Source organism: Artemia franciscana, chromosome 7, assembly GCF_032884065.1.
Source record: "Artemia franciscana chromosome 7, ASM3288406v1, whole genome shotgun sequence".
Lineage (NCBI taxonomy): Eukaryota > Metazoa > Arthropoda > Branchiopoda > Anostraca > Artemiidae > Artemia > Artemia franciscana.
The window spans coordinates 2,645,751-2,673,678 of NC_088869.1; the positions used below are offsets into that span (position 1 = coordinate 2,645,751).

General features: G+C 36.9%; 1 protein-coding gene across 1 annotated transcript in view; it reads left to right on the forward strand.

The window, feature by feature from the left end:
• Nucleotides 1-22,856: 22,856 nt before the first annotated feature.
• Nucleotides 22,857-27,928, forward strand: part of LOC136028733 (aldo-keto reductase family 1 member A1-like) — a 57,904-nt gene continuing 52,832 nt past the window's right edge. The window contains exon 1 of the mRNA XM_065706603.1: nt 22,857-22,932. Within this exon, the coding sequence (XP_065562675.1) occupies nt 22,861-22,932 (72 nt within the window). The 5' untranslated portion in view covers nt 22,857-22,860. The remainder of the gene's footprint in view (nt 22,933-27,928) is intronic.

The following is a 27,928-nucleotide window of genomic DNA, read 5'->3' on the forward strand; positions in this document are numbered from 1 at the left end:
GTGGCGGAGTTTTGTTTTTTACTAAGAGTCACCTTTACCCAAAGGTTATTCAAGTCCCTAACTTATCCGAGTGTGATGAAATCCTCTGGCTAAGTGTTAGACCAAAAGTACTCCCTCGTCCATTTAGTATTATTGCAATAGCTGTTTTCTATTACTCCCCAAATCAAAATATCGAGTCAAAACGTAATTTTATCCAGCAATTACAGGCAAGTGCTGATAGTGCTGGCCTTTTTTTAGTTGGCGATGCCAACGACCTTAAATTGGATTCTTTTTGTGCTTCACTTAAAGTAAAGCAAATTGTTAAAACACCGACGACTCGGGGAAATACCTCTCTTGTTGTTATTTTAACTAATATGTATAATTTTTACAGCCCTCCCTCAACTTTGCCCCCATTAGGTGGGAGTTATCACCTTTCCATTATTTTGTCACCCTCCTCATATTTTAAGCATACTTTCTCAAAAACTTATAGCACTTACCGCCCTCTTCAAAATTCTGGTCTTCTTTCTTTCGGTATGTGGCTGAGCACTGAAGATTGGTCCGACACTTATAGTTTACAAAACCTTGATGAGAAAACAGCCACGTTTCATAAAAAGCTAATTGATAAATATCAAATTTGTTTCCCAGAAAAAAGGTTTAAAAGGTGCTCAAGTGACAAACCCTTTATTAATCAAACAATAAAAACACTAATTAGAACCAAATTGAAGCTGTTTAAAAATGGTAAACTTGATCAAGCCAATATATTAAGAAAATCAATTAAAAGAGAAATTCGTAAATTGGCACGATTGTACTACAAAAATAAGATCGAAAAATTGTTTACTAATAAGCCTAAAAACTGGTATTCCGAGGTTAAAAAGCTATGTGGCAAGAGTCTTAACCAGCTTGATTTCAATTTACCAGAGCCCCCTGATGTTACTGTAAATATTCTAAATAAATTTCTCGCTTCCATTGTCCAGAGTCTTCCAGCATTGCCAATCCAATTATCAACAGGAGCCCTATCCCCCTTTTTCCAGACTGTTTCCCCGTCTGAGATTGAAGGAAGAATTGATAAACTAAGAAAGACAAATGTTTGTCCTTTGGATATCCCGTTTCCCCTTATGAGAGCCTTCGGTGACTTCCTGTCTAAGCCGTTGTCTGTCCTGTTTAACGAAATTACTAAGTCTGGGCAAATTCCAACAATTTGGAAACAGGGTTTCATTACCCCTTTGAAAAAGAAAAACGGAAAGCCTGGCTTTGATGGCGTTCGACCTATTACACTTACTCCTATTTTTTCAAAATTGTATGAAGGATTCCTTGCAGATTGGCTAAAAGAAAAAATCCTACCTCTTACTGACCTGAAGCAATTTGGAAACCTAAAATCAACTTCTACTTCCCACTACCTCGTTTCTCTTATTGACCATATCGGGAAAATCCTCGAAAAACCTAATTCCTGGCTAAACTTAATTTCTATTGACCTTCAGAAAGCCTTTGACCTTGTTAACCACAATATTTTAATTGAGAAAACTTGAAAGTGAGTTCAATATCGATCCCTTACTGGTAAAATTGGTTGCCTCCTTTTTAACAAATAGATCACAGGTGGTTAAATACCAGAACCATTACTCAAATCCTCTCCCTATCTACAATGGCATACCCCAAGGAACTCTCCCAGGCCCCCTCCTTTTTTCAGTCATGGTTAACAGCCTCGCGAAGGAAGTTCCTGACCGTTGGAAATTTGTTGATGACCTAACGATTGTTGAAATTTGCTTCAGGAATTTAATAATCGACCCTATGAGTATTCTCAATGAAATTGGAAGTGAGGCTTTGGACCTAGATATGACTTTAAACCCCTCTAAGTCCATGATAATGCCGATTTGTTTCCTCAAATCCTCGCCCTGTTTTCTTAATCCTATCCCTCCTGAAATTTATGCATCCTCGGTTAATGAGGATGCATCCTGACTCTGGGTCCACAAAACTTTTCGTCCTCATACTTTCTTGGTTCCGCTGCACTCACTCTTAGTAGAGAAGAAAGAGACCTAGGCATCTTAGTGGATTCTGAACTGAACTTCAGTAGCCACTATGAAGATGTCGTCAAGAAGGCTTCCAAAGTTGCTGGTATGATCAGAAGAAACTTCTCGTGCGAGGACGACAAAATGCTTGCTACGCTCTATAAGTCCCTTGTCCGCCCGATTCTTGAGTATGGACATTGTTCTACAAGACCATACTACAACAAGGACATAGGTGCTCTCGAAAATGTTCAGAGGAGGATAACTAAATTCTCTCCCAGGTTATGTTTCCTTCCCTACGAAGAGCGGCTTAGAAAGCTTGAAATCCCAACCCTCGCCTACAGATTCCATCGTGGTGATCTTATTGAAATGTACAAGCTCTGCAATGGAGCCTATGATAACGTACCAGCCCAGAGAATCGTGCAGTACAATAAAAATCATCTCCGAGGACATCAGTACAAAGTGAGTATGGAACGTTTTTACAAGGACATGGGCCGATGGACTTTCGGCAACCGAGTTGTTCAGCATTGGAACAACTTACCAGAAAGAGTAATCTGCTCCACAAACCTACGGACATTCAAGAAGGATATTGATGAATATTATTCAAGTGACATTTTCTCCTTATGCAAATTTAGAAGAAATGTAAATTAAGATTTTTGTTTTGCAGAGGCTTAACGGCCTGCCATCAAATTTGCGAATATATTTATTTATATTTATTTATTTAAATTACTTGGAGTCACAATTTCTTCAAATTTAAAGTGGGATATCCACGTTAAAGATATCATCCATAAAGCTAATGCGTCTATCACCCTCCTTAAGCTCCTAAGTAAATATAGCGTCCCCACTTCTAACTCCTTAAGGATGTACACGTCTTTTGTCCGCCCGCATCTTGAATATGCTTGTCCTGTTTGGCACCCTGGCATCTCCCGTAAAGAATCTGACAAAATTGAGTCAATCTAAAAAAGAGCCTTGCGAATAATTTTCAAAGAAGGCAAGGTGCTTTACTCTCTGCTCCTAAAAAAAAGCTAGCTTGGAAACCCTTGAGCGAAGGAGGTCGTCGTTGTGCCTCCGTTTTTCAAAAAATGCAATAATGAACCCTCGGACGGCAAGTATTTTCCTCAAACGTCACACACCATCCAGATTACGACAGCCGCGAGCTGTTTCTGAGCCTATCCCAGTTTTGTCTCCCATTCGCTGCGTTACTTCCAGATATGAAAAAACCTTTGTCCCCTTCATCACAGAAAAAATAAATAAAATAGCCAACTAGTTCCCCCCCTCCTTTTTTCATGTGTGGTGCTTTAGGTCGTCACACTAATTTGCTTGCCCCCCGCTGTTTTGGTTTAGTTTCCCTTTTAAGTCATATGTGTTTTTCTTGTGTTTTATGCTTCGTTCTTCTTTTTGTGAGTTTTTGGACTTTTTTTTAGTGTCCCTTTTAATTTGTAGATATATATGTCTATTTCTTGACTTTTTTTCGTCCCTTCCCTTTTTTTTCTGACTTATATTTTTTGACTTTTTTTCTGACTTGTATTTTTATACATAATTTGATTACTCATTATTATTAGTGTTTTTTGCTTTGTTTGATTTATTAGTCGACTCCGAAGTCCGAATTTGGCCCCCTCAGGGCTTGTGATAGTGATTTTTTTGAAATAAATATCTTATCTTATCTTACGATTCGAACTTGACTTATTAGAAGTTTCAGAAACTCATATCCCAGGGGTAAGAAGCATGAAATTAGGTGATAAAGAATTTGTTTATTCAGGCAAGACGGATGGAGTACATAGACAGGGAGTAAGGCTCATGATGAATAAAGAAGCTACTAAGTCTTGTTTAGGCTGGGGAGGTATTAATAATAGAAAGCTAGTTGCTTATTTTATGACTAAAAAGTTGTGGAATATCGTTGGAAGAATATCGATTTTACCTTCGTCATATGCTGGCAGTCCCCGTCATATGCATGAATATGCTCAAGATGCTATTGCGTATGTTCAAATACTCCAAATAGACAATACTCCAAAATAATGCTTACAAAACACAAGTCTCGTACTCCAAAACACTTCAAATAGTCAATTCTCCAAAAAACTGCTTACAAAACACAAGTCACGTACTTAAAAATACTCCAAATAGACATAACTCCAAAATACTGCACACAAAACACTAGTTTTGTACTGTAAAATACTCCAAGTAGATATAACTCCAAAATACTGCTTACAAAACACCAGTGTTGTACTCCAAAATACTCAAAATAGACAATACTCCAAAATAATGCTTACAAAACCCAGTCTTGTACTCCAAAATACTCCAAATAGACAGTACGTCAAAATACTGCTTACAAATCACCAGTCTTGTAATCCAAAATACTCCAAATAGACAATACTCCAAAGTACTGCTTTCAAAACACAAGTCTCGTACTCCAAAACACTCCAAATAGTCAGTTTTCCAAAATACTGCTTACCAAACACAAATCTCGTACTGAAAAATACTCCATTAGATATCGCTCCAAAATACTGCTTACAAAACACCAGTCTTGTACTCCGAAATGCTCCAAATAGACATAACTTCAAAATACTACATACAAAACACGAATTTTGTACTTCAAAATATTCATAATAGACAATAATCCAAAATAATGCTAACAAAACCAAGGCTTGTACTCCAAAATACTCCAATTAGACAATAGTTCAAAACACTACTTACAAAACACCAGTCTTGTACTCCAAAATGACAATACTCATAAATACTGCTTACAAAAGACCAGTCTTGTACTCCAAAATACTCCAAATAGACATAAATCCAAAACACTTGTTACAAAACACCAGTCTTATACTCCAAAATACTCAAAATAGTCAATTCTCCAAAAAACTGCTTACAAAACACAAGTACGTGCTTAAAAATAATCCAAATACACATAACTCCAAAATACTGCATACTAAACACCAGTCTTGTACTGCAAAATATTCCAAAATTCAGAGCTTGCCATGCACTACGGTAAGTGTCATGTATAGTACCGGTTACAGTTCTCAAATACTCAAAGGACGTCGGACCGGGTACATTCACCAAAAGCAGGCGTAGAAAGAAGCATTCATGTTGATTGGCGTGGACGGTGTAGAGTCTTCCTATCGTGGTATCTTTGAAGATGGTAGGTTGGCCGTCGACTGACTTACCCTGTTTTTGACGTTCAAATACTTTATTTTTAGTATTCCACGTGTAATACGAAGGCACTTCAGTATACAGCAGTTTTTTTGCAAAAGAATCATTTTTGCATAGCGAAAAGAAAGCAGTTAACTTTGTATCCGGTGGATTCAGGGCTCTTTGTTGCACGTTGGATTCCGAAAAATAAACACGTTGACTATTCTGTAAATGTACCGCTAAGTGAACAACAGCTGGACTACGTTCATGTATTGGAAATGAAAGAATTCGCCAAACAGCTTCATTACTGCTTATGTTATCTTCCAGCCTGATATTGTACGATTTCGTCGATATCTTTTATTTCAGACTGCCAGCCAAAAACTGCCATGTCACTGCCTTTGTTGAAGTATTTACATATGTATTTGATTTGAACAGTATTAAACATCTTGTACCGTCATCTACATTACAGTATTGCATTTTCTTTTCTATTTGCTTATTATTATTTGAAGTATATTTGAAGCTATTTGTATTTAGCTGATGATTAAAAAGCACTTTAAACTGCATGACAAGACATTCTATTATGGTAGTGATAGCTAGACTTCAATCTAAGAAGCCAAAATATGTTACCTTTCAATGGTACGGGTAAAATGAGATAGGGAGAAGCGGTTCAGGGAGTAATTAGAAAATGAGATATTTTTGGGATTTTGGAACTGAAGGTGGGGATTTCTAGGGATTTTACAGCTCTTTATTAGGGATTTACAAATAAAAAGTGGAAACGCTGATATATATATATATATATATATATATATATATATATATATATATATATATATATATATATATATATATATATATATATATATATACTAGCTGTTGGGGTGGCGCTTCGCGCCACCCCAACACCTAGTTGGTGGGGCGCTTCGCATCCCCCCAAGCCCCCCCGCGCGCGTAAGTCGTTACGCGCCATATTAGTTACGCGCCATTGTAGTTGTGTCCCTGTGTCCCACCTGTGAATATAGATAGATTTATATATGTGTTTCAAACTACGTAAAAATTGCGAATATACAACATTCTTGGCTTTCCCACTACTGGGAGCTTTCCGTTTCCAATTGCCAGCAATTGATCTGAAAATGTTTGACCAGAGTCATCGTTTCACAGACAGACAATATATAGAAAATATATATATAATATATAAATATATATATATTTTCTTTTTAGTTTTTTTGTAGTTTTTACCTTTTTTCTTCTTTTGTATTAATGCTAAAGCCAAGGTTCAAACCTGGAGCCTCTCGGACCTAGAACCTGAAACATAACGCTTTACCAACTCAGCTACTTCGGCTTGAATACATTCGTTTTGAGCAGCTTCCTCAGGTGTTGCCATTGTAGGTTCTTCAGTCATTTTACAATCAGAAATTTCTCTTTCAACGGTCTTCTTATAATTAAAAATTTGTGTTTGAACGATATTCTTAAATACCTGTGTCCTGGTCGTCATTTATATTCCCTGTGTCCCGGTCGTCATTTGTGTCCCGGTATCCCAGTCTGTAATTTCTCTTTGAGTGTCCCGGTCTGTAATTTCTCTTTGAGTGTTTTTTCTTTTTAGTATTTTTTAGTTTTTTACATTTTTTCTTTTTTTAGTTTTCTTTTTCTTTTTTCTTTTTCAGCGTGTCCTGGTCGTCATTTATATTCCCTGTGTCCCGGTCGTCATGTTTTTTACATTTTTTCTTTTTTCAGTTTTCTTTTTCTTTTTTATTTTTCAGCTTCACTATGAAATACATATCGCCGAACCTTTGTTTTTTTAACTAAAATCTGGTAGGCATTGATGACCTTATCCAAGTCAAAATCCCAAACCCAATCATCATCGCTATCATTTTCAGTTTTGATATGTTTTGACTCTCGCTGTCCAGGTGGATCTTCATCTAACTGCGCGGTCTTGCGTTCTTTAACCTCAAGCCTGTTTCCTTGCTGTTCTTTTGATTCCTCGGCACGCTTTCTTTTCTGACTTTCTCTATCAGCAGCAAGTTTTTTGGCATAGACTCTTTGAGCATCTTCATCGGCTTTTGCCATGGTAAGTTCATCAGTCATTGTAAACTTAAACATTAATAGATTTCTACGTGAACATATGTCTTAAATATCTTGAATGACGTCACCGTCAAAGCAAAAATGACGACAACTAATTTCATGACGTCAGCCGACACAGAAACATGACGTCACCTGATCCACAGACAACCAGACAACTTATTTTTATATATATAGACTAGCTGTTGGGGTGGCGCTTCGCGCCACCCCAACACCTAGTTGATGGGGGCGCTTCGCGCCCCCCCAAGCCCCCCCGCGCGCGTAAGTCGTTACGCGCCATAATAGTTACGCGCCATTGTAGTTGTGTCCCTATGTCCCACCTGTGAATATAGATAGATATATATATATGGTTTTAACTACGTAAAACTTGCGAATATACAACATTCTTTGCTGTCCCATTGTCTTTGCATATAAATAGATTGTCAGGTTTACCGACTCTTGAACATGCAACATATAATGGTCCATGGGAAAACAATCTGTATTCAGATCTATACCTCATGATTCTAATGATTGCCCTTGAGCTTTGTTGATGGTGATTGCTAATCGACCATTCCCTGTCCCGGTGTCCCGGTCGTCATTTACATCCCCCTGTTTCCCCCGGTGTCCCCGTTGTAGTTGTGTCCCTGTGTCCCGGTCGTCATTTATATTCCCTGTGTCCCGGGTCCCGGTCGTCATTTGTATCCCGGTGTCCCGGTCTGTATATACATTCGTTTTTTAGTTTTGTTTTTCTCCTTTATTTTTTTCCTTTTTTTTCTTTTTTAGCTTATTTAGATTTTTAGATTTTTTAGTTTTTTTATTAGTTTTTAGTTTTTTTTTCTTTTTAGTTTTTTTGTCCCGGTCGTCATTTATATCCCCCTGTTTCCACCGGTGTCCCCGTTGTAGTTGTGTCCCTGTGTCCCGGTCGTCATTTATATTCCCTGTGTCCCGGTCGTCATTTGTATCCCGGTGTACCGGTCTGTATATACATTCGTTTTTTAGTTTTGTTTTTCTCCTTTATTTTTTTCCTTTTTTTTTCTTTTTTAGTTTATTTAGATTTTTAGATTTTTTAGTTTTTTTATTAGTTTTTAGTTTTTTTTTCTTTTTAGTTTTTTTTGTAGTTTTTACCTTCTTTTTAGTTTTGTTAATTTTTTTTTTTACTTGTGTCCTGGTCGTCATTTATACTCCCTGTGTCCCGGTGCTTTGTTGATTGCTAATCGAACATTCCTTTTGTCCTGGTCGCTTTCTCTTTGAGTGTCGTCATTTATTTTTTTCTTTTTTAGTTCTTTTAGTTTTTACCTTTTTTAGTTTTTTTTTAGTTTTTAGTTTTTTTAGTTTTTTACCTTTTTTTAGTTTTTTTAGTTTTTTTAGTTTTTTAGGTTTTTTATTTTTTTTATTAGTTTTTAGTTTTTTTGTAGTTTTTGCCTTTTTTTTAGTTTTTTTAGTTTTTTAGCTTTTTTATTAGTTTTTAGTTTTTTTTGCCTTTTTTTAGTTTTTTTAGTTTTTTAGCTTTTTTATTTTTTTTATTAGTTTTTAGTTTTTTTTGTAGTTTTTGCCTTTTTTTAGTTTTTTCAGTTTTGACGTCACCTGATCCAGTTTTTTCAGGTGACGTCACCTGATCCACGATCCACAGATCCACAGACAACTTATTTTTATATATATAGATAGTTTTTTTTTTTTACTTATGTCCTGGTCGTCATTTATACTCCCTGTGTCCCGGTGCTTTGTTGATTGCTAATCGAACATTCCTTTTGTCCTGGTCGCTTTCTCTTTGAGTGTCGTCATTTATTAGTTTTTTCCTTTTTTTTTTAGTTTTTTATTGGTTTTTACCTTTATTTTAGCTTATTTTTCAGTTTTTTCCTTTTTTTTATTTTTTTTTTATTTTTTATTTTTTTTTAGTTTTTTACCTTTTTTTAGTTTTTTTTAGTTTTTTTAGTTTTTTAGCTTTTTTACTTTTTTTATTAGTTTTTAGTTTTTTTTGTAGTTTTTGCCTTTTTTTAGTTTTTTCAGTTTTTTTTTTAGTTTTTTATTGGTTTTTACCTTTATAGTTTTTTTAGTTTTTTAGCTTTTTTATTTTTTTTATTAGTTTTTAGTTTTTTTTTGTAGTTTTTGCCTTTTTTTAGTTTTTTCAGTTTTGACGTCACCTGATCCAGTTTTTTCAGGTGACGTCACCTGATCCATCCATCCATCCACAGACAGACAACTTATTTATATATATATAGATAGAAGATATCTATATATATAAAAATAAGTTGTCTGTCTGTCTGTCTGTGGATCAGGTGACGTCATGTTTCTATGTCGGCTGACGTCATGAAGTTAGTTGTCGTCATTTTTGCTATGACGGTGACGTCATTAACGGTATTTAAGACATTTGTTCACGGAAAAATGTTTAATTGTAAAATGACTGAAGAACCTACAATGGCAACAGCCGAGGAAGCTGCTCAAAGAGTTTATGCCAAAAAACTTGCTGCTGATAGAGAAAGTAAGAAAAGAAAGCGTTCCGAGGAATCACAAGAACAGCAAGAAAACAGGCTTGCAGCTGATAGAGAAAGTAAGAAAAGAAAGCGTGCCGGGGAATCACAAGAACAGCAAGAAAACAGGCTTGCGGCTAAAGAATGCAAAACCGCGCAGTTAGATGAAAATCCACCTGGACAGCGAGAGTCAAAACATATCAAAACTGAAAATGATAGCGATGATGATTGGGTTTGGGATTTTGACTTGGATAAGGTCATCAATGCCTACCAGATTTACGTTAAAAAAACAAAGGTTCGTCGATATGTACTTCATAGTGACGCTGAAAAATAAAGAAGAAAAAGAAAACTGAAAAAAGAAAAAAGGTAAAAAACTAAAAAAAAACTAAAAAGAAAAAACACTCAAAGAGAAATTACAGACCGGGACACAAATGACGACCGAGACAGAGGGAATATAAGTGACGACCGGGAACCTCAAAGAGAAATTACAGACTGGGACACCCGGACACAAATCACGACCGGGACACAGGGAATATAAATGACGACCGGGACACAGGGACACAACTACAACGGGGACGCCGGGGGCACAGGCCGGATATATAGACACCGGGACACAAATGACGACCGGGACACAGGGAATATAAATGACGACCGGGACACTCAAAGAGAAATTACAAACTGGGACACCGGGACACAAATGACGACCGGGACACAGGGAATATAAATGACGACCGGGACACAGGGACACATCATTAGAATAATGAGGTATAGATCTGAATACAGATTGTTTTTCCCATGGACAATTATATGTTGCATGTTCAAGAGTCAGTAAACCTGACAATCTATTTATATGCACAGACAATGGTACAGCGAAGAATGTTGTATATTCGCATATTTTACGTAGTTAAAAGCATATATTTATATCTATCTCTATTCACAGGTGGGACACAGGGACACTGTGTGATGATTGGGTGGCGCGAAGCGCCACCCCAACAGCTATATATCTATATAAAAATAAGTTGTCTGTCTGTGGATCTGTCTATCAGGTGACGTCATGTTTCTGTGTCGACTGACGTCATGTTTTCGACTGACGAAATTACAGACCGGGACATCGGGACACAAATGACGACCGGGACACCGGCACATAGGGAATATAAATGACGACCGGGACACAAGGAATGTTCGATTAGCAATCACCATCAACAAAGCACCGGGACACAAATGACGACCGGGACACAGGGAGTATAAATGACGACCAGGACATAAGTAAAAAAAAATTAAAAACTAAAAAAAGGTAAAAACTACAAAAAAACTAAAAAGAAAAAAAAACTAAAAACTAATAAAAAACTAAAAAAGCTAAAAAGCTAAAAAAACTAAAAAAGAAAATAAATTGAAAACGGAAAAAAAATGAAAAATAAAGGAGAAAAACAAAACTCAAAAAAAGAAAAAAAACTAAAAAAAGGTTAAAAACTAAAACATAAAAAAAGACCAATTCAAAAACGAATGTATATACAGACCGGGACACTAATGACGACCGGGACACCGGGACATGACGACCGGGACACAGGGACTCAACTACGACGGGGTCGCCGGGGGGCTCAGGGGGATATATAAATGACGATGGCGACACAGGGAATCGTCGATTAGCAATCACCATCAACAAAGCTCAAGGGCAATCATTAGAATCATGAGGTATAGATCTGCATACGGATTGTTTACCCATTGACCATTATATGTTGCATGTTCAAGAGTCGTTAAACCTGACATTCTATTTATATACACAGACAATGGGACAGCAAAGAATGCTGTATATTCGCAAGTTTTACGTAGTTAAAAACATATATATATATATATATATATATATATATATATATATATATATATATATATATATATATATATATATATATATATATATATATATATATACATATATATATATATATATATATATATATATATATATATATATATATATATATATATATATATATATATATATATATATATATATATATATATATATATATATATATATATATATATATATATATATATATATATATATATATATATATATATATATATATATATATATATATATATATATCTGTATTCACAGGTGGGACATAGGGACACAACTACAATGGCGCGTAACCAATATGGCGCGTAATGACTTACGCGCGCGGGGGGGCTTGAGGGGGAGCGAAGCGCCCCCACCAACTAGGTGTTGGGGTGGCGCGAAGCGCCACCCCATCAGCTAGTATATATATATATATATATATATATATATATATATATATATATATAGATAGATAGATATATATCTACCTATATTCAGAGGTGGGACACGGTGACACAACTACAATGGCGCGTAACGACTTGCGCGCAGGGGAGGCTTGGGGGGGGGGACTGGGCACGAAGTGTGGCAAGAATGAAATGACTACTCATCTTCTCCTGGAAAGAAAAGAGCTAAAGTTCTGCTAAAAGACTGTTTTGGCTATATATCAAGCATTCACTGTCAGCTAAGAATAAAATTCTTCGAAGAATAAAATTCCTACTTTTCTTAATTTTACAATTAAGTACCTTAATTTTGTACCTTCAACCCTCCCACAAGAACGATGAACTAATTTGTCGGGTAATTTACACCTCCTAATCCTGGATAATACAGGATAACTGAGTTTGACGTCACTCAGTTATCCTGCATTAACCGGGATTAGGAGATGTAAATTATCCGACGAATAGCCAAAGAGGGTAAAGGGATAACAATGCCTCCCAAACACTTTTTCTTCTTTAATGGCTTTAAGTTTTTCCTTACTTTTATTCGAAAAAAGAACTTTTTTATGCGAAAAAAGAGCCTTTTTTATGTAAGATAAAAACAATAGCCCACAAAAAACATCCAGCTTTAAACTTCATAAAATTAGATTGTATTCTTACCACGACGTTTTCAGGCAATTTTCTTGTTCTGAGGAAGGGGTAATTCTTTATTTACTCATCACTGAACTTTTGTAAAAATAATGACGTTCGAATAGTTTTGGATTGATTTTCACTTTTCTCTTTATTATTGTAATATTTTTATTTATTTACAAACTGCAAAAATATTTATGGTGTCTGAGTAATAGATTTAATATTTTAATTCAAACCTAAAAAATACCTGAATTTTGTAAAATTAGTTCAGTTTACCACTTGCTTTTACAACTTCAACTTAAACTCTTAGCGAGTAGCTGAGATAATTTAGTAAAATGTCTAAAAGTGAAACAAAGTCAATAAGCCGGAGTGCGGAAGAAAAACACAGTTTCCAAGTGGTTGATGAACATGTAATCAGAAACATGTCCAATGGTTTGAGCTTTTCTGGGCTAGATATTACATTTTGTCGTAAGAGAGAAGACATAAGGCTTACACAACTAACTAAGCCGCTATTTACATTCATAGGAAAAATAGAACTATGCACTAGTCCTATGGATCGTTCGTATAATGACAAATTTGAACTAAACAATGTTAACAATGTTCAACGCTTTATGAAAACTGTGACAGATGCCATAGAAAAAAAATATGGATTTGACGCAGCCATCGGCTTCGACTATTGTGAATCAAGTCTAATAAGAGAATTTACTGAATCACAAAAAAAAAATATTTTACATTATGAGTACCATCCTCTGGGATCGTTTAAGATCCCAGAGAAAATTCGAAAATTAACCACCGAAGCTTGTACGGCTTTAAGAAGTTTGGAGACGGAGGAACATGCTTTGAAGTTTCTAAAGGACTTTGGCTCCCACTACCCTGACCCCGAAAATGTTTTTCACTACGGTGGCGTAGAGATGAGCTATCATTCTGAAAATGCAGCAGACACAAGCACTACTACAGGAAAAAAAGAAAGTGGGAAAACTTCAGGCAGAGCCAAGGTCAAAGGACTCAGGGGCTTTTTTTTCAAAGGTAAAAAAGGGGTGCATGCCGACATTTAAACAGAAAAAAAAAAGGAGTATGCAGAAGAAAAATTAAAATCCCGCGAGAGACAAATAGTCATGTCTGACTGGAGAGGCTTTGCCTCGGAACTGGACTTCTCAAAAGAAATATGTTCAAACCCAGAAAAAGGCAAAATTATCTCTCGAGGACACAAAATTGTACCAGTTTGGGAACTAATCGAGAAAATCGGAGAACATTCGGACAAGGCTAATATAATTAAAAAGGCCTTTATAAAAAAATATAAATTTACACCGTCATATAAGATTCAGAATTTGATAACTGAATATGTGGGCGAGGTGAAAAATACATTTTGGGAGAAAAAAGAGAAATATGAGAATCCTCAGCTTACAGTGGTAAAATATGACTAGACCAGACCAGAAAATGACCAGACAGCTGGTTCTACACCAATGTGATGGTTTTTACAAAGGTGAAGATTCGAAATGAACTGAAATGCTTTTTGAAGATGGCATAGTCTTTGTTGAAGAGCTGCAAAAGTGTGATCAGAAATTATTAAAATTGATAAGTTTAAGAAGATAGTTGGTCAGCTTTTTAATATAGGTTGTCGTAGAAAATAAGCAATTTTTTTGTAGAAAGCTTCGCCTTGTATATTTATTCTAACCGTTCCTGTGCTTGCAAAATCAATGGAGTTGAAAATAAGCAATTTTTTGTCGAGAAAGTAAGAAAAGAAAGCGTACCGAGGAATCACAAGAGCAACTATCGACGAAGTGGCAAACGTTATGGTCGGACTGGTGTTTAGTCTGCAGTATTTTGGAGTTATGTCTATTTGGATTATTTTTAAGCACGTGACTTGTGTTTTGTAAGCAGTTTTTTTGGAGAATTGACTATTTGAAGTGACTACTTATTGTACAAGTTTAAGAAGATAGTTAGTCAAATTATAATAAAGGTTGTCGTAGAAATATGTAATTTTTTGTAGAAAGCTTCGCCTTGTTTATTTATTTTAGCCGTTCCTGTGCTTGCAAAATCAATGGAGTATTTTCGAGTACAAGACTGGTGTTTTGTAAGAAGTATTTTGAAGTATTGTCTGATTGGAGTATTTTGGAGTACAAGACTGGTGTTCTGTAAGCAGTATTTTGGAGTTATGTCTATTCGGATTATTTTTAAGCACGTGACTTGTGTTTTGTAAGCAGTTTTTTGGAGAATTGACTATTTGAAGTGACTACTTATTGTATAAGTTTAAGAAGATAGTTAGTCAAATTATAATAAAGGTTGTCGTAGAAATATGTAATTTTTTGTAGAAAGCTTCGCCTTGTATATTTATTTTAGCCGTTCCTGTGCTTGCAAAATCAATGGAGTATTTTCGAGTACAAGACTGGTGTTTTGTAAGAAGTATTTTGAAGTATTGTCTGATTGGAGTATTTTGGAGTACAAGACTGGTGTTCCGTAAGCAGTATTCGGATTATTTTTAAGCATGTGACTTGTGTTTTGTAAGCAGTTTTTTGGAGAATTGACTATTTGAAGTGTTTTGGAGTATGAGACTTATGTTTGGTATGCATTATTTTGGAGCATTGTCTATTTGGAGTATTTTTGAGCACAAGACTGGTGTTTTGTAAGCAGTATTTTGAAGTATTGTCTAATTGGAGTATTTTGGAGTACAAGACTGGTGTTTTGTAAGAAGTATTTTGAAGTATTGTCTGATTGGAGTATTTTGGAGTACAAGACTGGTGTTCCGTAAGCAGTACTCGGATTATTTTTAAGCATGTGACTTGTGTTTTGTAAGCAGTTTTTTGGAGAATTGACTATTTGAAGTGTTTTGGAGTATGAGACTTATGTTTGGTATGCATTATTTTGGAGCATTGTCTATTTGGAGTATTTTTGAGCACAAGACTGGTGTTTTGTAAGCAGTATTTTGAAGTATTGTCTAATTGGAGTATTTTGGAGTACAAGACTGGGTTTTGTTCGCATTATTTTGGAGTATTGTCTATTTTGAGTATTTTGGAGTACAAGTCTGGTCTTTTGTAAACAGTATTTATGAGTGTTGTCTATTTGGAGTATTTTGGAGTACAAGACTGGTGTTTTGTAAGTAGTGTTTTGAAGTATTGTCTAATTGGAGTATTTTGGGCCACCCCAACACCTAGTTGGTGGGGCGCTTCGCGCCCCCCCAAGCCCCCCCCGCGCGTAAGTCGTTACGCGCCATTGTAGTTGTGTCCCTGTGTCCCACCTGTGAATAGAGATAGATATAAATATATGTTTTTAACTACGTAAAACATGCGAATATACAACATTCTTCGCTGTCCCATTGTCTGTGCATATAAATAGATTGTCAGGTTTACTGACTCTTGAACATGCAACATATATTTGTCCATGGGAAAAACAATCCGTATTCAGATCTATACCTCATTATTCTAATGATGTGTCCCTGTGTCCCGGTCGTCATTTAAATTCCCTGTGTCCCGGTCGTCATTTGGGTCCCAGTGTCCCAGTTTGTAATTTCTCTTTGAGTGTCCCGGTCGTCATTTATATTCCCTGTGTCCCGGTGTCCCGGTCGTCATTTGTGTCCCGGTGTTCCGGTCTGTAATTTCTATTCGAACAATCCCTGTATCCCGGTCGTCATTTATATATCCTGCCTGTGCCCCCGGCGTCCCCGTTGTAGTTGTGTCCCTGTGTCCCGGTCGTGATTTGTGTCCGGGTGTCCCAGTCTGTAATTTCTCTTTGAGGTTCCCGGTCGTCACTTATATTCCCTCTGTCTCGGTCGTCATTTGTGTCCCGATCTGTAATTTCTCTTTGAGTGTTTTTTCTTTTTATTTTTTTTTTTTAGTTTTTTACCTTTTTTCTTTTTTCAGTTTTCTTTTTCTTCTTTATTTTTCAGCGTCACTATGAAGTACATATCGAAGAACGTTTGTTTTTTTAACTTAAATCTGGTAGGCATTGATGACCTTATCCAAGTCAAAATCCAAAACCCAATCATCATCGCTATCATTTTCAGTTTTGATATGTTTGACTCTCGCTGTCCAGGTGGATTTTCATCTAACTGCGCGGTTTTGCGTTCTTTAGCCGCAAGCCTGTTTTCTTGCTGTTCTTGTGATTCCCCGGCACGCTTTCTTTTCTTACTTTCTCTATCAGCTGCAAGCCTGTTTTCTTGCTGTTCTTGTGATTCCTCGAAACGCTTTCTTTTCTTACTTTCTCTATCAGCAGCAAGTTTTTTGGCATAAACTCTTTGAGCAGCTTCCTCGTTTCTGCCATTGTAGGTTCTTCAGTCATTTTACAATTAAACATTTTTCCGGGAACAAATGCCTTAAATACCGTTAATGACGTCACCGTCATAGCAAAAATGACGACAACTAACTTCATGACGTCAGTCGACACAGAAACATGACGTCACCTGATCAACAGACAGACAGACAACTTATTTTTATATATATAGAAGACATATATATATATATCTATCTATCTATCTATCTATATATATAAAAATAAGTTGTCTGTCTGTCTGTGGATCTGTGGATCTGTGGATCAGGTGACATCATGTTTCAGCTGACGTCATGAAATTAGTTGCCGTCATTTTGCTTTGAAGGTGACGTCATTCAAGTTATATAAGACATATGTTCGCGTAGAAATCTATTAATGTTTAAGTTTACAATGACTGATGAAGATGCTCAAAGAGTCTATGCCAAAAAACTTGCTGCTGATAGAGAAAATCAGAAAAGAAAGCGTGCCGAGGAACTACCAGAGCAACGCGAAAGCAGACTTGCTGCTAAAAGAGAAAGTGAAAAAAGAAGGCGTGCCGAGGAATCAAAAGACCAGCAGGGAAACAGGCTTGAGGCTGATAGAGAAAGAAAGAACAGAAAGCATGCAGAGGAACTACCAGAGCAACGCAGAAGCAGACTTGCTGCTAAAAGAGAAAGTGAAAAAAGAAGGCGTGCCGAGGAATCAAAAGACCAGCAGGGAAACAGGCTTGAGGCTGATAGAGAAAGAAAGAACAGAAAGCATGCCGAGGAACTACCAGAGCAACGCAGAAGCAGACTTGCTGCTAAAAGAGAATGTGAAAAAAGAAGGCGTGCCGAGGAATTACAAGAACAGCAAGAAATCAGGCTTGCTGCTGATAGAGAAAGTAAGAAAAGAAAGCGTGCCGAGGAATCACAAGAACAGCAAGAAATCAGGCTTGCTGCTGATAGAGAAAGAAAGAAAAGAAAGCGTGCCGAGGAATTACAAGAACAGCAAGAAATCAGGCTTGCTGCTGATAGAGAAAGTAAGAAAAGAAAGCGTGCCGAGGAATCAGAGCAATCTGAAAGTTATCGCCTGGCATTAAGGTACAACCCAGTCGATGATTATAGCTTGAGTAGATGTGTTCAAATCGGGACAATGTCTAAAATTTGTCCCTATTGCAAGACCTTGAAATTCAATGGTGAAACAATGGGAATGTGTTGCGCCTCAGAAAAAGTTAAACTTCCTCTATTGGCTGCACCACCAGAGCCATTGAAGACTTTCCTTACTGGAACTACGTCAGAATCTAAGCGTTTTTTTGTCAAAAATCAGACAATACAAAACATGTTTCCAAATGACGTCGTTTGGAGCCCAAATTGAAAATCCAGATCAATTTATGTCTACTTTCAAAGTAAAAGGGCAAATTTATCATAAAGCAGGGTCCCTTCTACCATTCTCAGGCGAGAATCATAATTTTTACAATTGTACTTCATCAGTGATAGAAATTCTGAATTGAATGCACGTTGCGAAATTTCTCCCAACGTTGAAAGGACAATCGTTTCCCAATTGCAACATCTTTTCCACGAAAATAATAATTTAGTGCGTCTGTTCAAAACAGCCATCGATTTGATGCCTACTGATACTCATAAAATTGTTATTTCCGCTGACAAAACGCCTCCTGGCCAACATGTGCGTAGATACAATGCTCCGACTATCGACGAAGTGGCAATCGTTATGGTCGGTGATCAGTTTTTACCTCGAGATATTATTCTACATAAGCGAAACGCTCAGTTTTTAAGAATTGCTGAAACTCATCGATGCTACGATGCCCTACAATATCCTATCATTTTTTGGGATGGAGCTGACGGCTATCACTTTAATATTAAATTGATGAATCCAGCCACTAACAAAGAAATGAATAAGAAATGCAGTGCAATGCATTATTATTCCTATAGACTAATGATTCGGCAGGATGAAGAAAATTATATTTTAAAATGCCGTGAATTGTTTCACCAATTTGTCGTGGATATGTATGCTAAAATTGAATCAGAACGTTTGCTATATATCCGCCTGAATCAGACCAAGCTCCGCTCTGAACAATACATTCATTTGCGAGATGCAGTTATAAATGACGGTAATACCACAAACGTTGGAAGATTAACAATTTTACCTTCGTCATATGCTGGCAGTCCCCGTCATATGCATGAATATGCTCAAGATGCTATTGCGTATGTTCGTCTCTATGGTCGTCCAGATTTATTTATTACATTTACATGTAATCAATTTTGGGACGAGATACTGCAGCTTTTACTTCAAGGACAATCGGCGGTTCATAGGCATGACATTACGGCACGTGTCTTCCGGCAAAAGTTGAAATCACTGATAAACTACCTTGTAAAACATGAAGTGTTTGGGTCAGTGCGATGCTGGATGTACTCAGTGGAATGGCAAAAACGAGGTTTGCCACACCCACATATACTAATCTGGCTACATAAAAAAATCACTTCAAACGAAATTGATTATGTGATTTCCGCTGAAATACCTGATAAAAATGTCGATAAGGGGTTACATGATATTATTGTAAAAAATATGATACATGGACCTTGCGGTGCACTGAACGAAACTTCACCATGCATGGCCAAAGGAAGGTGCACAAAGAAATATCCTCGACTTTTAGTACCCAAAACAATTACTGGCAATGATGGTTACCCACAAAATAGAAGAAGATCTACTGAAGATGGCGGTAAAACAGCAATAATAAAGAAGCGTAACGGTACCACCATCGAAGTAGATAACCAGTGGGTTGTTCCATATTCCCCATTATTATCAAAAACATTTAATGCACACATAAACGTTGAATACTGTAACTCCGTAAAGGCAATCAAATACATATGTAAATACGTCAACAAAGGCAGTGACATGGCAGTTTTTGGCTTGCAGTCCGAAATCAAAGATTTTGATGAAATCGTAGAATATCAGGCTGGAAGATACATAAGCAGTAATGAAGCTGTTTGGCGAATTCTTTCATTTCCGATACATGAACGTAGTCCAGCTGTTGTTCACTTAGCGGTACATTTACAGAATGGTCAACGTGTTTATTTCACGGAAACCAACGTGCAACAAAGAGTCCTGAATCCACCGGATACAACATTAACAGCTTTTTTTTCGCTTTGCAAAAATGATTCTTTTGCAAAAAAACTGCTGTATACTGAAGTGCCTTCGTATTACACGTGGAATACTAAAAATAAAGTATTTGAACGTCGAAAACAGGGTAAGTCAGTCGACGGCCAACCTACCATCTTCAAAGATACCACGATAGGAAGACTCTACACCGTTCACCCCAATCAACATGAATGCTTCTATCTATGCCTGCTTTTGGTGAATGTACCCGGTCCGACATCCTTTGAGTATTTGAGGACTGTAAATGGTACTATACATGACACTTACCGTAGTGCATGCCAAGCTCTGAATTTATTGGAGAATGACCAACACTGGGATAACTGCATCAATGACGCGTGCGAAACGTCAACCCCAAGTCAAATTCGTGCATTGTTTGGCATCATTTTAACAACTTGCTCTCCATCAGCTCCTACAGAGTTATGGGAAAAATATAAGTCAAAAATGTCCGAAGATATACTTCATCGAAAACAGTTAGAGATGTCAGACATGACTTTTGATTTTACATCAGAAATTTATAACTACACTTTAGTTGTTATAGAAGATTTGTGCGTAAGTATGACAAACAAACCTCTTCAGGATTTGGGAATGCCTTCACCTAACCGTATCGCTGCTGTTTCGACATGTGTAGAATTGGATCGTGAACAAAGTTACAGTACGAGTAATCTATTGTCGTATGTACAAAATAACATTTCCAAGTTAACGTCGGAACAAAAAGACATTTATGATACGATAATGCATTGTGTCGTTAACAACGTTGGAGAAATTTTCTTTTTGGATGCGCCAGGAGGTACTGGTAAAACGTTTGTGATAAAACTGATTCTGGCATCAGTTCGATCTAAAAATGATATAGTGTTGGCAATTGCGTTGTCCGGAATAGCCGCAACATTGCTGCCTGGTGGAAGAACTTCTCATTCCGCTTTGAAATTGCCTCTGAACTTGCATTCTACAGAAACTCCCACGTGAAATATTTCCAAATCATCTGGGATGGGTAAAGTATTGCAGCAATGCAAACTTATTATTTGGGATGAGTGCATGGCACACAAAAAATCGCTCGAGGCTCTGGATCAATGCTTGAAAGATTTGCGAGGGAAGTCGAAACCCTTTGGCAGCACCTTAATATTGCTTGCGGGAGATTTCAGGCAAACATTACCTATAATACCTAGATCAACTCCTGCAGACGAAATGAATGCTTGCCTGAAAAATTCTAATTTCTGGGCACACGTAAAAACATTAAAATTAACTACAAATATGCGTGTCCGATTGCAAAACGATGACTCTGGTCAAACATTTTCAGATCAATTGCTGGCAATGGGAAACGGAAAGCTCCCAGTAGACTCAATTTCAGGATGTATACAACTACCTGCTGATTTCTGTAATTTAGTGACGTCCAAAAATAAATTGATTGAAAAAGTATTTCCGAATATTCTAAAAAATTATGAAAATAATAAATGGCTAAGTGAAAGAGCGATTCTCGCACCCAAAAATATAGACGTCCACGAAATCAACAATATTGTTTTGACCAAGATTCAAGACCAGGCAGTCCTTTACAAGTCAGTCGACACAGTTTTGGAACCAAATGAAGCGGTTAATTATCCATCTGAATTTTTAAATTCCATGATCTTTCAGGGTTTCCACCACACGTGCTGCAACTAAAAATAGGCGTACCAATAATACTTTTAAGAAATATAAACCCACCAAAGCTTTGCAATGGCACTCGACTTGCCGTAAAAAAAAAACAATGGAAAACCTAATAGAGGCCACAATCCTGACAGGGCCTCTTGAGGGTGAGGCTGTTCTTATTCCTCGCATTCCCATGATTCCAACAGATCTGCCTTTTCAATTTAAAAGATTGCAATTCCCAATTCGATTAGCATTTGCAATCACCATTAACAAAGCTCAAGGTCAATCATTAGAAAAATGTGGTATTGATCTTAATACTGATTGTTTTTCCCATGGACAATTGTACGTTGTATGTTCGAGGGTCGGTAAACCTGACAATCTATTTATATGCAGCGAGAATTGGACAGCGAAGAATGTTGTATATTCGCAAGTTTTTACGCAGTTAATTTGCATTTTGGAACCAAATGAAGCGGTTAATTATCCATCTGAATATTTAAATTCCATAGATCCTTCAGGGTGTCCATCACACCTGCTACAACTAAAAATAGGCGTACCAATAATACTTTTAAGAAATATCAACCCACCAAAGCTTTGCAATGGCACGCGACTTGCCGTAAAAAAAAAAACAATGGAAAACCTAATAGATGCCACAATCTTGACAGGGCCTTATGAGGGTGAGGCTGTTCTTATTCCTCGCATTCCCATGATTCCAACGGATCTGCTTTTTCAATTTCAAAGATTGCAATCCCCAATTCGATTAGCATTTGCAACCACCATCAACAAAGCTCAAGGGCAATCACTAGAAAAATGCGGTATAGATCTTAATACAGATTGCTTTACCAATGTACAATTGTATGTTGCATCTTTGAGGGTCGGTAAACCTGACAATCTATTTATACGCACAGACAATTGGACAGCGAAAACTGTTGTATATTCACAAGTTTTACGTAGTTAATTTGTATTGTATCTATATATCTATCTATCTATATAAAAACGAGTTGTGTGTATGCATGTTTGTTTGTTTGTAAAAAGAGCGTTTGCATATGACGTCATTATTAGTACATACGGCTTTGTATATGCACAGACAATGGGAAAGCCAAGAATGTTGAATATTCGCAATTTTTACGTAGTTTGAAACACATATATAAATCTATCTATATTCACAGGTGGGACACAGGGACACAACTACAATGGCGCGTAACTAATATGGCGCGTAACGACTTACGCGCGCGGGGGGGCTTGGGGGGGCGCGAAGCGCCCCACCAACTAGGTGTTGGGGTGGCGCAAACCGCCACCCCAAGAAACAGAAAATGTCCGTCAGAGATCATATTTTACTTAATAATAGTTTAAAGTTTCCGGTTATTGGCCTTGGAACTTGGCAGGTAATTATTTTAAATCTACAGTCTAATAGACGATATGCTAACAGGAGAAATGTTACAGTAAAAAAGGGCTATTGTCTTTTGTGTTATTTGCCATTTTTGGTACATATCAATATCCTACAAGGTTGATAAGCCTAGAAAGAACAAAATAAGCGACAAAATAAGATTAAATGGTAATATTTTTTTTGGAAAATTATAATATTTACAGTATTGATTGTGTGACAGGGGGGGGGGGAAGTCTACACCCCCCTCTTTGAGAAAAAACATAAGTCTAGAAAGTTGATTTACAACTCTCTCACACTCACGGTGCCCGTCAAAATTATCCTAGGAGTGGTGTAAACGTTGGCTTATTTCAGCAGAGGGATGTGATTTTAAAAAAGGGGGTCATTGTACAGACAACTCGAGACTACCATTCTGAAATAAGTACTTTAATATAAAAAAGTAGTACCTTTCGATTGGGTCTAGGTGTTTATCCCCCCCCCCGGAAAATTCCCTCCCATGAAAAATTCAGCCCAGAAAATTCTCCCCTGGATAGTTTCGGATGTTCATTAGAAGGAAAATCAGGGCTGTATCTAGGCGGCAAACCCCCTGGGCAGGTAGCTCGGAGGGTGGCAAAAAACCTTGAATTTCATATTTTTGGGCAAAAATCGGGTACTTCTTAATTAAATAAAACACACCCAAGAAGTGAAATTATGTTAGTTCTAATGAAATATAACCTTCATGTAACGTTTTGTTTATATTACTTGGGCTATATATTTGCACATTAGTGTGGGAAGGGGGGTGAAGGATCTGGACAGTGCATTTGACGTAACCTAACCCCCACCCCTAAGGTGCAAGCATATAGCCAAATTATAAGAGGTCCAGTGCATTCTATCACCCATTTACCTGTCTTTGTGACTATGAAACCGGTTTTCTGAGATCTAACCTAAGCTTAATTCTTGAATGTATATCGTTCAATTAACAAGTCCCAAATAGCGTAATATTTACAGTATTGATGGCGACAGTCTAAATGTGCCCCCTCCCCCAATCAAAACTCAATTCTAGCTCTAAGGGAAATTGAAAGTTCTACTCACCTGTTTAAGTCAGAGGCAGTGCTATAACATTGCCTTTAGTAAAGAGCCATAACGGTTCAATGTATTTTTTTTTCAGGGGGACTTCCCATGGAAGGTCACATAAACTTCGGAGTGGGCTCATTCAATTAAAAATTAAAAGTTCTAGTGCTCTATTTAAGAGTCGAAAGTGATTGGGACGCAATAATCCCCTCCCTCCACACCGTTTATCTCCAAAAAGCATCCGACTGAAATTTTGAGATGGCCATTTTCTTCAAAATAGTCCATAGGGCAAATATCCGTTTTTCTCCAAGAAGCATCCGATCAAATTTTTAAGATAGCCGTTTTCTTCAAAATAGTCGATAGGCGAAATAACCATGATTCTGGTTTTGACAACCCCATTCTAGCCCACATTCCATGGGCAAGGGCTGTAAGTTATGCATGTTGCCCATCTTTAAAATATAAGATTTTTATGGGAACATCTTTAAAGATTTAGCCTAATTTACAATAAGTTGCTACTGAATGATTTATTACCGACTACAGGGTTTTGGTAAGGTTTCTCGCTCCAGTTCGACGGCCCTTGTGTTAAGCAGTCGTTTTTAAAGAAAAGACCACCTTTAGCATAAAGAGTGGGTTTTGAGGGAGGGTACCCCCACCATAATATAAGGAATAAGTTCTGCTTGTTTTAAGTTTTAATGGTACTCCTTACTTTCAGCTGAAAAAGATCATGTCTTTAATCTAATTTCTGATCATTTTTCAAACCATGCCCAGGCTTAGTCAAAATATGGTGTGGGCTACCAGCCCAATAAGCTCACAATTTGTTGCTGTTAAAGTATATGTACCAATAATTGTAAATTGTTTGGTAGGTTCCCGCTTTTTCAGTTTTCTGCTTGAGAATTCGAATATTGAACTGTAAATAAAAATTTTGACAAGATTTGAGCATTTAGTCAAAATTTTGGATGAAGATAGTTTTGTTGAATAAGTTGTTAACGATAATTTTACTAAAGAAATTCGGGTGGACGGAGACAAGTATTACTGTTCGTGCAAATGGAATTTCTGTGTGACTTCTGTTCTATGTGGCTAAGCTCTGACGACCTCCAAAATAGCGTTCTCCAATGTTTAAATACATTATATATGTATGTTTAAATACATTTAAACCTTTTGTATAGGAAAGAAGGAAAATTACCTTTTAAAGTCGGTGAAAACAAAGCTTCCTGGTTGTGATTGTCACCCTCCATCCCTCAAAAATTTCCTGACACCCTGCTCACCTTTTCGCCCTCTGTGCCAATAGGCATGTGAATGCGATATTTATATTATGGAGTAGTAAAACTTTAGAAACTTCTTTTATAAATGTTCATGGCTATCCTTATAATTTGTTCCTTACTTTATGCATTTGATGTTTAAACGCTCTATGACTGTCGCTACCACGCTTGTGCTGACTGTCCATCATAATCTTATTCGAGATCACTGTCTTAGATGATTAATTAAAGCAAGTTTTTCTGATGAAAGTAAAGATCGAAGTTGAAACTGAAAACTAAAAAAAATTGACGCTTCGTGGTTTATGCAGCATATTTTTAAAAACTGTTTCAAACAAACTAATTGGTCCCATGAGGCCCATTGGGGGTGTACCTGAAGTCACTAGCCCCTCAAGCCGCTGGTGTTTATGATTATTGGTATATTGCGCACGCATGGATGTTACGTAACAGTTTAGGAGATGTTATTGTTTACTTATACAATTTTATTTAGGATGAAGTAATTTTGAGGGTTATTGACATTTGTTTATCTAGTGCTTACGCAAGACTTTTTTGGTCCAAGAAATCTTTATAATCCGGCAAGAACAAAGGTTTCATCTCATGTGTAGGAATCGAACGTGATACAAGAGATTTCCAATAGAACAACGCGATAGGCAACTGATCCAACAAGTCATTGTTATTATTGTAATCTTGGAAATATATTATATGTAATAGGCTTCCTGCAATAATGAAATGCATCATTAGAAATTCTCCTGGAAATTAGTGACCTTGTCATGCAATTAACTTGGCACGATGCAAGTGTATTGATTTTGGAAAAATAATTTGTATGGAAGAGAGAAATCGAAAAATTGATTAATGGAAATAGGTTTGGGCCAGCAAATGCTATTATTTTACATTAGAATCACACGTGGCTGTTACATCATAACTATGTAAGTTTAAATGACGATGATAGTTATATATAGGTGTTATTGTTTATTTGGTCTATTGCCCGCGGGTGCTCAAACTTTTCATGGAGACAGACCTTTTTTTAACCAGGACTAGGCCTCCCTGTTTGCGTGGCACACATTTGGATCATAGAAACGTGTTTTGCTTTGACGCAAGATACAGCATATTGAAGTCCATTGCTTTACTAACAGAAGCACGCGTCTAATAATCTCATTTGATATGTTGGTGTTTGCAGAACGTTAATTAAATAGCTCTTTAAGGGTACTGGGAGGAGGAACACACGGGAGGTAAGATAAGATTTATTTCAACAAAGTGGCTATCGTAAGGCCAAAAGGGCCAAATTTGCACTTTAGTGTCAGTACAAAATCATAAAATTGCAATCAATAAAAAGTCAAACCGTAAAAACTGATAAATTTAAAACAGGGAAAATGAATTTAAACAAGAGTCTAGCTAGCGGGAGTTCCAAAGTTCAAAATTGCAAAATAAAGACTAAAACTGTAAGATAAAAGTGGAGTGAGAAGGGGGGGGGTTATTGATTTTAAATTTCAACTATGTCAGAGATGAACGTTCTTATATATCTTTCAGTGTAAAGTCTTAAAGCGACAAGAAGGGGTATTTTTCTTGAAACAAAAAGTTGGGGGAATTTGGGGGGGGGGGGATAAATGTTCACTAGGAAAAAGAGAAGTAGTACGAGGGTGGGCAAAACAAAAGGAAATTTGTGCTCTCGTTACCTTAAGGGCGACTTGATTTGCTCTCAAAAGAAGGGCAATGTAAGGCACTTTATTCTCATTGAAGATAATTCCTAGGCACCTTTTTTGAACTACCTCTATTCTGTCCGATATTTCTTTGAAATTGCCAGGATGCCAAACACGACAAGCGTATTCGAAGATAGGACGTACAAACTGGGTTGCCAAAGGGACACTTTTAGTGCTTTTTTGACACTTTTTCACTCTGGGTGACACCGTGCCACTATCGGGTGAAAAAAGGCAACTTTTTGAAAAAAAGACACTTTTTGGCATTTTTTCAAAATCAATACCATACGCATTTATTTTCAGTTTTCTCTTAACTGCAACTACTTCTAATTTGTGCCTTGTGCTTTTCAGGTTCGTTTTCGTCTTAGCGATTTTTTTTTTTTTTATCGTATCCGCGCTACTTTCCTTTTCAAAAGCGCAAAAATTCAAACGTGGTGAAACTTTTGACTTCAAGTCACATGATCCTGAAGTCTGGTGGTGAAGAGCTAGTGTCCTCACCATCTTATTTCTGGAAGCTCTTGTTAGATGTGAAGAATCCCGACGGCACTAATGCGCGTTACCTCACTCAAGTGCTGGTGCCGAAAGACAGTTTTCTCAACTAACAAACATTAAAACTAAGTTGCGAAATCGGTTGGAAGTGAAAACTGTGGATTCCCTTATGCATTTAAGCAGATGGTTACTCGTATTGCTGCGTAGGTGGATCGGTGGAGGATTCTGCCAAAATTACTTAACAATTTTTCGAGGTGGTACTGCTGACGACAAGAATGAGCAAATAGAGAATGAATCTGAACCTGACCTATTTCACTTACTAATCAGAAAACCAAATAATTGAAATCAGATTGCAGTAGCCGAAATTTTTTTCTCCAAAATGGGTAGCCACTAGAAATTGATTTTTTTTTTTTTTTTTTCAAAAATGAAAGCTGAAGCTTTGAACAGATTTATTGTCCAAGAATTTTGCATTAAAGTTTCCCTTCGTACTCTCACATTCTTATAATTTTCT